This window comes from Monodelphis domestica, chromosome 1, assembly GCF_027887165.1.
Source record: "Monodelphis domestica isolate mMonDom1 chromosome 1, mMonDom1.pri, whole genome shotgun sequence".
In the NCBI taxonomy this organism is placed as follows: domain Eukaryota; kingdom Metazoa; phylum Chordata; class Mammalia; order Didelphimorphia; family Didelphidae; genus Monodelphis; species Monodelphis domestica.
Window position 1 is genome coordinate 426,259,234 of NC_077227.1, and position 10,817 is coordinate 426,270,050.

General features: G+C 41.0%; 1 protein-coding gene across 5 annotated transcripts in view; it reads right to left on the minus strand.

Moving 5' to 3' along the window:
• Positions 1–9,456, minus strand: part of NR6A1 (nuclear receptor subfamily 6 group A member 1) — a 261,882-nt gene extending 252,426 nt beyond the window's left edge. For 2 of the 5 annotated variants that reach the window (XM_056812122.1, XM_056812121.1), the window contains exon 1: positions 9,063–9,453. In XM_056812122.1, the coding sequence (XP_056668100.1) occupies positions 9,063–9,195 (133 nt within the window). In that variant the 5' untranslated portion in view covers positions 9,196–9,453. Of the gene's footprint in view, positions 1–9,062 lie in introns of all 5 variants that reach the window. The other 3 variants (XM_056812123.1, XM_056812120.1, XM_056812119.1) reach the window with 3 other exon arrangements.
• Between the last annotated feature and the right edge of the window lie 1,361 nt (positions 9,457–10,817).

The following is a 10,817-nucleotide window of genomic DNA, read 5'->3' on the forward strand; positions in this document are numbered from 1 at the left end:
CATGATCAATCAAGGCATTTCTATATAGAGATAAGAAATGTATTTTTAATTATCTTATTCTAGAATTATAGAATGGAACTTAGAAGAATATTCGAGTTAGAAAAGTCTTTAGAGATCACTTAGTCAAACTGCCTATTTTTACAAGTGAGTAAACTAAGGTCCAGGCAAATGAAGCCACTTGCTTAAAATCAGACATCTAATAAATAAAATAATTACTCACATTTCCAAAGTGCTTCTATAAGAGAATAATAGTTGCACATTACCTTAGAGATGAATAAAGAGACTTTAAGAAATATAGTGAATGGAAGAAGCAGGCCACAAGTCTACTGTATCCAAAAAATTATCATTCATTAACTATTAAGTGCCCACTATGTGCCCCACTGGAGATTTAGAAACACAAGAGTGTCTGCCCTCTAGGACTTGTATTCTATTAGATCTAGTTCTCTTCTAGATGCTTCAGATCTCTTACTTTGTTAAGATAAACCAAATTTCCACATTGTTGGCAAAGGCTACTTTTGGGTGGAGGGAGGTAATTAGTTTCTCACATACAATGCAAGAGTTTTGAAGAGCATGGTAACACTACAGTGGGTTGATAAAGCAAAGCAGCTCTTTTCAGAAATCCTTTCATTGACAAAATGTAAATAACCAAGTGTTTCCATTATTATTTAGGTGACTGAGATCTCCACTGAGGATCCTAAGAAATATTTCAAAGTCTACCCCATATGTTTAAAATTCAGAATGGTTCCCTTCCAGTAGAGGAAGTTAATATTCGATTTTTTCCTTGGTCTTCAAATGCCAAAAATGTCAAAAAGAGTACCTCCAAAGTTGGGGATTTTCAAAACAATTTGGAGTTAACCTGCTCAAAGGCCAATCGCTGTAGCCTGGGGATCAAAAGACATAGGGCAGCTGGAGATGGGAGGGTGGAGAAGCAATTTAACCCACCAGCCTGCAGCCCAGGGAAGCCTGATCCGCTTCCAAAGTAAATCACTGTTAATTAGAATTACCAGGTTACACTGAGGAAGCCAGATTTAAATAATCATTGTATCAACAGGATAGACTCTTTCTTCTCCCAGGGAAGTGGTTAGAAGCTGCGATAAGACTCACACCTAATAAGGAATTTTGAAAGGCATCTCAGGCAGCCAAGAAATTGTCTTTGTAGCATAATTTATAAAAGACAGTGGGAGTGAGTCTAAGAGATCATCTCTCCACATTACCAGGCCTTCAACTTTCTCTAGGGAAAGAGTTAGGCATCCTATAATATGCCAATCGGAGACCGGTAAAGGGTTATATTTTAAATTTCCATCAAGAAATATTCTACCCTGGGGGAGGTCATTCCAAAGGAACTAGACAAACTCATGCACTTAATATACTTAACACCCACTGTGTTCAGACAACTGTTCAAGATACCAAGTTTAGATAAGATTCAATTTATGCTCTTTGGGATTTATTTACACAGGTTCATATGGAATTATGGCATACACACAAGATAACTGTAATAACAAATCCTGGGTCTATAGGCTTTAATTTTTATTAAAGCACTTTCCCCATAATACCCACTCTTGAGTTACTGCTTGCAAGCATCATTATCCCCATTATACAGATGAGAAAACATGCTTAGTGAGCATAAAGTGGCTTGCCCAGGATCCGACAGCTAGTAAAAGACATGATGTGGTGCAGCCAAGTTTTTGTTATCTTCTGATGTTCCTAAATCTCCATTTTTCACTGAAGGAATACATCAAAACCAAGAATACTTAATTCAGAAGTTAGGGGAAAAGAGAGAAAATTTTTGTAGTTAACTTCATGGATGCAAAAGTCAGCAAAGAAAAGGTTTTCATTCAAACTTGATCGCTTGCAAATAAATGAATTCACAACCCAAGCTACAATTACTCCTGGTGGCTATCTTGTTTAAAACATGAAACCATTAAAGAGTTGTGTGAATAAGAGTCTGAAAGACTAAGTCTTAACCTTTCAAGGAAAACATAGAACACCCAACACCTATGGAAAAACAACAACAAATCAGCCACTAAATCAAAAGAATTATCTTAGAGTTCAAAAGAAGACACACAAAAAGAAGCAAACAAGCTGTTATTGCCAAGTTAACGTTACTATCACGTAAAAAAGTAATAATGTTCATGACTCCGTGTGCAATAATTTTAATTTTTTGTTGTTGCTAATGACTGTTTGAAAAAAAACTAAGGGAGAAAAAAAAACCCAAACCTTACAAACTTTCCTGAAAACCAAAGGATCAATTGTTCCCCCTCTGTTCCCCTCCTGTTCCACCCTCAACCAACCCCCAACCTTCATTCTCTAAAGTGTTTATCTGTTCTTGGTCAAGGAATTCTTTGATTTTCCCTACAACTTTGACACAGTTCTCTCACAGAAGAGGGATATAGCTAAGTTCACAATAATAGAAGGAACATTTGAATGCCTCAGGCTTTAAAAAAAAAAGAAGAAAAGAATATTAACCAATATAAATATTACTCTTCAAAGGTAATTGGCCAAAACTTTAGCTTTCATACCAATTATATTCATTGGAAATAGTCAACAAAGGGAGGGTATTAAATTCTGCTAAAATGGAGAAAAAGAATCAGCACATTTCTGGAGTAAATACAAGAAAAGGAAACTGAAGACAAGACTACCCAGTATCTAGATTAGCTTCTTAACAATGGAGTAAAAGAATCTTCCTCAAGAGAAGTAGAAGTAGCTTCCCAGATGTAAAAGATATTTAAAGTTAGAAAAACCTCATATAAACCAGAAAATATAATTAAATACAAAATTATGTGAACATATTAATCATTCATCCCAGCTCCAATATTTCCTATGTGACTGGGGAAATCAGTTTCTTCATCTGTAAAATGGAAATAATAAAACATCTTTAAGGTTTAATAAACATTTCTCACAAAAACTCTGAGAAGCAGATAGTACGAGTTTTCCTCCCAAGTCTTTGAGGTAACTCCATAAATAAAAGTTGTTACTTAGAAAAATGTCTACTATGTATAGAGCACTCTTCTGAAAGCTGGAAGCTGAAAGAGTTGGCTGGAATAGAACCCTTATCATGGAGCTCTGGTCGGGGATTAAGGCACATACAACATATCAATATACTAGGTCTCATTTTTAAGTACTTTCTTCACAACCACTCTGTAGGACAGGTAGGGCACATATTATTGTCCCATTTTACAGATGAGGAAACTGTAAGGTAAGGTTAGATAACTAACCCAGGATCATATGGCTAGTAAATGATGGAGCCAGAATTTGAACTCATGCTCTTAGATACTAAGACTAAGGCTCTTTCCACTATAGGAGAGCATCAGAGAGAGAAAAAGTTGTTGGGGGTATCAGGAAAGGTTTCCTGAAAGCGCTGGCATTTTAAGACAGCTTGAAAGCATTAGTTAAGAATTCAACAAGAGACCTGAATAGTTCTGAGTATTAATTGCCTCTACATTCAATACAATCCTAGATCTCTGAAAGTAAAATTATATGTACACACTGGGGAAATCCCCTTCCCCACCAGGTATTTTACAAACCAGTTTTGAGGTTTTTGGAGTGCCAGCAATTAGTGGTAGAGTAGGAACTGAGCTTCTTCTTTCTACACTTTCTCCCTAATTGTCACGACAAAAGAATAGTAATTTAAAAGTAGGCCAAAACTGAAGTTGAATCCACTGACATGTAAATGCAAATATTAATAGTTTCATTTAAACCTTCAACCCCAATACTAGTATTACTTTCCTCAGCAATGTTTTGGCAAAATAGCTCAAATCTTCCAAAATTTTCTAAATTTTAAAATGTTTTAATTCTGATCCCCACCTTCCCTCCAGTAGCTTCCTAGATATGTTAATTCCAGAGTTTTAAGTTCTCTATAATAGGATGCCTCCCATATCTTTCTGGCCTCTCCCATACTTTCCTCAACATAATTCAAGTCACACTAGATTATTCTGTTCCAAAACAAGCTCAAAATTTTACACCTAAATATGTTTAATGCCCAAAATATTCTCTATTGCCTCCACTCCTTCTAGTGAATGTCTAACCATTCTTTTAACCCTAACTCAAATGGCCTTTCCCTCCTTAAAGTCGCTAAGTGTCTCCTGTTCCCAACAGAACGTAACAAGTTCCCCAATTACATAGCACTTTTCTTCCCACCTTTCTAAAGAACTTAAATATGATACTGAAGAATACATATGCGAATATTTGACTCCCTAGTGGGAAAAAAAGTAAGCTCCAAGAAGACAAGACATATTTTATCTAAACTATCTATACTACCCCCCCTCCCATAAGTGCTGTGTATACAATAAAAAATGCTTAATTTATTGAATTGAATTTAGAATTTGGAAGGGGAAAGGATCTCCAATCATCAAGTCCAAGTTACAGGTCAAAGTCCAGGGTGTCCCAAAAGTCTAAATACAGTTTTAAGTCATTGAAGCACAAATACTTTTAATTAAATTAAACTAATTTTAATTAAAGCTTTAAAAGCTTAACATTGAACCAAGATTCTCAAAACTGCACTGTCCTTAGACCATTCTATATAATAATTTTAACCATATAAGTTGGCCATACAATAACAATGAATATAGTATAACCAAACCATATTTTCCATTTTTTATATTGTTCTTGTACAAATAAATACCCCTCTGACGTTTTTCCCCAACTGATGTTTTTGAAGACCCAATTAGCTCTTGTTAAGTAAGAAGTATGCCCATACTTGAAAATTTGCCAGCTATTCTTCTCAAATAAAATGAACCATTGGCATCCCCAAATTATCCCTTTTTCTCCTGGAAGCCCTTCTACAGTCCTCTTTTAGTTATAACTACAGTTGAGCAAATGTGTTTGTTGTATAAGACCCTACTGGACAGCAATAGAAAAATATCTTGCCCTCTCAGCACAAAGAATTCCTGGAAGGGTTGAGACTGCTTGCATCAAAGACAGGCTGTCCTGTTACCAATGGGAACAGAACAGAAAAACCATTTAGAAGACTGTAAATTCAGCATCCCCAGGAATTCCTCCAGGAAAACATTTCTAAAATTCCATTTGCGGGTTTTATTGTTTCCATACTTCTATCAGTATTAAGTGGTTTTTATTTTATTTACTGTAGTTCTATTTTATAAAAACTGAAAACTCTCCCCAAGGCTTACAAACCTCAGGGCAGAGACCTGTTTATTACAATGAAGGAAATCAGCTACTAGGGCAAAAAGTGAAAAGAACTAAGTTCCTTGGTGTAGTACTTCAGGAGAAATGAAAAGGTTGGATTAGATACTTTCCAAGGCTCCTTCCAAAGAAATTATTCTTCATTCTATGATTTTAGATCTTCATTTGCTCTAGAGAAATATATAATTAGGAAGCAAAAGAAATTCAACCACAATTCAAAAAAAATGTTTATGAAGAATGCTACTTATTTTCAGTAACACTGTGATTCTCTTGGGAACTCCAATTGAAGCTTTAAATCAAAGAGAGAACAAAAGATAGTGAAAAAATCAACTGTCAGAAATTTCATCCTCCCAATCGAATATGATCATTCCATCTTCATTCTAGAACTATTTGATAGACTTAATGTCCCAATTTCCCATGCATTTACAAGGCAGAAATAGCTTTCATTTACACAAAAGACTTCTGCAACCTTAAATAAGACAAATGTCAAATATTAAAATGATGCTGTTTTCCACAGGAGAGCTAGAATTCTGACATTTCAAACTAGCTCTGGCCAATTCAGGAAGATGAACAGGAAATTTGGATGAGTTAAAATTGCCATTAAAGATCCTTAAAACGTACCAATGAATAATTAATAGCCAAGGCAATTCCTAGCCTCCCCTTAACTATTATATTGCTTTTAAATAGACAAAAGTAATCAATCTAAGATTTGTCATCTTTGTGGTTGTGAAGACTTACAATAAAAGAAATAAAGGGTATTTATATATATATACACATACACACATATATATTTACACAAACGTGCGCGCACACACACACACATGCATGCACACACACACACACACACACACACAGGACTTGCTAGGAAGAGCCCAAATCACAGACTAACTTTTTCAGACAGGGGTTAATATATTCATAAGTAAATGACTAAACTAAGTCATCAAAAAGATTACAGAGGAAAAAGTCCAATGAATTAAATATATAGGCTTTGTTCCACAAGGCTCTTTCTCCCTGTTCTAACTGGGTCCCAGGTTCCCTCTCTTTGTGTGACAGGAGATTTTATTGATTTCAAACATCCTCATGATTCAGAAGTCAGTCCCTGAAGACACCACCACACATGACACCCAAATATCGGAGAAGTGCTTCTTTTATCCACGTTCCCCACATCTTAATTTGGGGCAAAACAGACACAATACAATTCAACTTTTAAAAACTTCTCTTCATCTGAAACTTGTGCTTTATTCAAATATTAAGATAACACAAACTTATCCCAATTTACTCATAAACCATAAAGTCAGCATAGACTTGAAGTCACAAATTCGGCAGAGATTCCCTCAAAGCCAAATATATGCCTCTCAGTTCTAAACCAGATTGAAAGGACATTTCTGCAATACAGTGGTCAATTATTTTTATGTAAAATGCTTTACTTAGAAGTCAGTCGGAACAGCAAAAACATTCTTTATTCATAGATACCCCTTTCAGTTCTAAGTCCTAGCATGCTAGGTTCTACTATCCCTACCAGGTTTAACAGTTATCTATGTCTCAATGTTCTACTGTGGCTCTTTCAACTTTAATATTTCATTCTAAGCTGGTTCCTTTCAACTTTAACATTTTATGTCTAATGTTTGAAGGCTCAAATTATATAATTCCATGACTAAGTCTATCTAAATAATTGCAAGAAGCTATGAAGAGAAAAACCTTAGCTACTCTTCTTTATTCTGAAAGGCAGAGATGTGTAAAAGGTGGAAGCTACAGCAAATAAATAAAAGAGGTTTTGCCACTTCAGCATTTGCTATAGCAGGTCCCCCAGCACCCTTTGTAATTCAGAACTCCCGGTGCAATTGCTCCAGCAGCTAATTGCTCCAGGGCGCTTTCCAAGTTCAAAAGTTCACCTTTTACGACCTCACAAAGGCTTCTTACACTTTACCAATAAACACATACCCAAGGCAAACACTGAAAAGAACTATATCAAACATACAAATAAACCTTCAGGTCAAGGAGTACACACACACCCCCTTCAAAAAAAAAGTCAGCTAGTCGGGGTCCCAAGAGACCTGAAAGAGGGGATATATGCTACCCAAAGGGATACTCCACCTTCACCATCACGCACATTCCCCTCTTTCCAAAGTCCATTCCAGACCCCATATATATCTCCAAACCTCCTATGGGCTAACTGGGACTAAGTCTTTGTAGGGCCAGTTCCTCAGGAGCCTCTCTAAGGCTCACCTGGGGGTGAGTCAGGGTACCAGGCAATGAAGGGATCATTGGGGGGGAAGGGAGGAAATCACTCCCTTATATCTCTGCTTTCCAAGCAGAATGAGATTGGGATAGGAAAAAACTTGTGACCACTATGGACGGTTAGGTTAGAAATGAAAACCAGTCACAGAGGCCACGGCTAGAAGAGAGAACATAGGTGGAGGGATGGGGTGGTGAACAGAAGTCCACAGCCCAAAGGAATTCGAGGAGCCAGTGAAAAGTGGGGCTAGACCTTGCGGCGAGACCCTAAGGGAGTTAGGAGAAATGTGAAAGCAGAGGGTGGAAAATAAAGCTAGGGCAATGACCCTAGGAGATAGTGGCGTCCAGGCCCCCAGGTAAAGTGGTTCAAAGATTTAAAGAGCAGCGGAAAGAACCTGGGAGGTAGTAGAAGTGTTGGGGGAACAGGAAGGAGGTGGGACTGGGCTATGGAGATGAACCAAGGGAGCTACGGGATAGGAAAGATGGGGAATGAGGGCTAAGGAATTGAAAAGGGCCGGGAAAATTGAAGAGGCTGGATCATTAGTACTAGTGGAACGAAGGGTAATTCAACAGAACTCCAAAAAGGGGAGACAGGGTTCAGAAAATGGGGGCGGGAGAGGATATGTTTGAGAAAGGTGAGAAGAGAGAAGACTTAGAAAGACTGGTTTAGCGGAGTGTTGAGAACGGAGGGCAGAATAGATAAATGGGAGGGGAGGCCAGGACATGCAAATGGTGAGTCCTGAAAATCTTGCTGAAGGAAGGGATGAGGCTCCTAGAATAAGGGGAGAGTCTGCTACAGACAGAGATGAGGGGGGAGATTATCCGGATAATTTGAAATTGGAAGAGTGGAGTGGAGGCAGCCGGAAGAAGGTGGAGGGATCTGGAGAACTGGGAGGATGTGAGATCCAGGAGAGCAGACGGGGTCGAGAGCCGGGAGATGTGAGGTGGGGAGAAAAGGGGTCGGGAGTAAAGGAAACCGGTCCGGAGAAGGGGAGGGGTTCAGGAGAAAAGAACGCGGGAAGGAAAAGGGAGAGGAGAAGGGTTCCGCAGAGCAAGAGGGTGTGGAGGAGAGGAGGGTACGAGTAGAGGAAGACAAGAGAAGGGGTCTGGGTTATGGGGGAGGGAGAAGGGTCCAAGAATCGGGAGGAGATCCGGAAATTGTAGTGAAAGGGCTGGAGAACTAAGGAACTCAAGTCCTAGAAAGGTTGAGAACGTGGGGGATGGGGGTCCAAAGAATTGGAGGAGGGGGAGGGGAAGTCTAAAGACTGGCTGGGGGGTTTGGGGGGAAGGCCGAAGAAGAGAAGAGTTCCAGTCCGGATGCACGGGGAGAGGCACTGAGGTCCAGAGATTGGGGGAAGGGACAAAGTGGGGGTGGGTTGGGACATGGGGCGGGGGGAGGGGAAGAAGGGAAAGGCTGGAAGAGGAATTTGGGTAAAAGAGAACGATGAAAGGAGATCAAAAAATTGGGAAGCGAGGGAGCCCAAGAAAAGAGCGAAGTGTTCAGAAGCTGGGAGGTGTGGAAGGTTGGCAGAGTGGGAGCTCAGGAGACCGAGAAGGATGGAGGTCCAGGACGGATGCTGGGGTCGACTAGAACAGGAGGGGTAGCCGGATAGGCCGAAATGGGAATCGAAGATGGAGGCAGGGGGAGCCCAGAGTTTTGGGTAAGGTGCGGGGCGCGGGGCACCTACCGTTGCGCGGTGCCGGGGCTGCTGCTGGGGCAGCAGCGGGGGCCGGGGCTGGGGCTGGGGCCGGGGCCAGGGGCGGCTCGGGGGAAGCGGAGGAGCCTCCGGCGCGGCTGTGCGGCCGCTCGTCCCGCTCCATGGGCGCACTTAGGGCCCGCGCAGGGCCCGCAGCTCCGCCAGGGGCGGCTCCCCAGAGGCGGAGGCTGTCATGTCCCGGGCCGGGCCGGGCGGGGATTTGCTGGGCTAGCCTGAGCTACAGCGGCACTGGGCTGAGCTGAGACTGGCGCAGAGCTCCCGAGGCTCCGGCGCTGACTGCTAGTCCCCCGCCGTAGCCCGGTCCGGCCCCTCAGCACTGGCCAGCTCCCTCCCCCGACGTCACTACGCCTAAGTCGCTGAGCTCCGCTAGGCGCGCCGGGAAATGAAGTCCACTCTAAGGTACTGCCCCGGACTAGGGATATGCCAACACCATCCTCAGCATGGGGAGAGGTGAAATGATGAGGGCTCCCTAGAAAAGGGGCTACGAAATTATGGATCAAAATATTCACTACATATCCCATATTTTTAAGTTATGATCAAGAGTATTTGTCAATAACATAATCAATAATTCCTTTTAATTTATTTTTTTCACAATCGCTAGACTTTTTTGTGCCAGGGTTTCCCCTTTGTTAAAGAATAAACTACTCCAAAAGGGTAGCTCCTAGGATTAGGGCCCGCCCTTTCCTTCCCGTAGGCTGCCGACCCAGAGGGGAGCACGTGCTACAAAGACCACCCCCATTGGGGTGGGACATCATAGGGGGCGTGGTTCTCAAGTGCCGTTTTGGGGTTTTTGCGAGACGTTGTTCTCTGATTTTAAGGGGCAGGAATTAGGACCCCGTTACTCCCTTCAGCCTACTGCTTGGATGACAATAACATGTTTATAAAATATTACAAAATGCCTTAATTGAACCCCGCCGTGAGGAGAGTTGTTCAAAAATAATTCCATTTTTCAGATGAGGAAATTGAGATTCTGATAAATTGCTCTTGATGGGGCAACTGGTGAATTTCGGACCCGAGATTTGAACAAGTCTCCCCTGTCCGAAATCCAGCACTTTATACCACGATACCAATGGAATTCAGTTTCCTCATGTGAAAATTAGGAGATTGAATACGATCTTCCAAATTCTTTCCAGCTCTACTTCAGCTGACCCTACACAACTTTTCCTTTTCCACTCTTATCCAGTTTATCAAAGAATCCTATCGACCAATGAAAACAATCCCGTCTTTTTACAGACAGGGAAAATGAAACTCAAAGAAGTGGATACAGTGACTTGCCAAAGGCTACACAAGTGTAATGGAATCTTGGGGTTGGAAGGAGAGTAGGAAGTCCAATTCTCATAAGAACAAGAATCCCCTCTACTGCATATCTGACTATTCGTTTTCTATTTGAAATTATTTACCTGTAATCCATTCTGCTTTTGGATCCCCTAATTGTTGTTTTTCTAGTTGTCGAGCCGTCTTTGTCCAGGAGATGGCGAACAACTACTACCAATGCTTCTAGGCTGAAGTTCTGGGGGTCAGAACCAAGAGTCCCTTCAAGAAATACTGTATATGGACGGACAGCGGTCTGATTAGAGACAGGTCCTAAATTACAACCTGGGATAATGGACAAAATAGCCAGAGAAAGAAATTCAATCACTTTTCTTTATCTCCTCCTCGGCTCCTCACCACCACCACCACCACCACCACCCCTAATCTCTCACCAAACTTTTCCAAAAAAAGTTT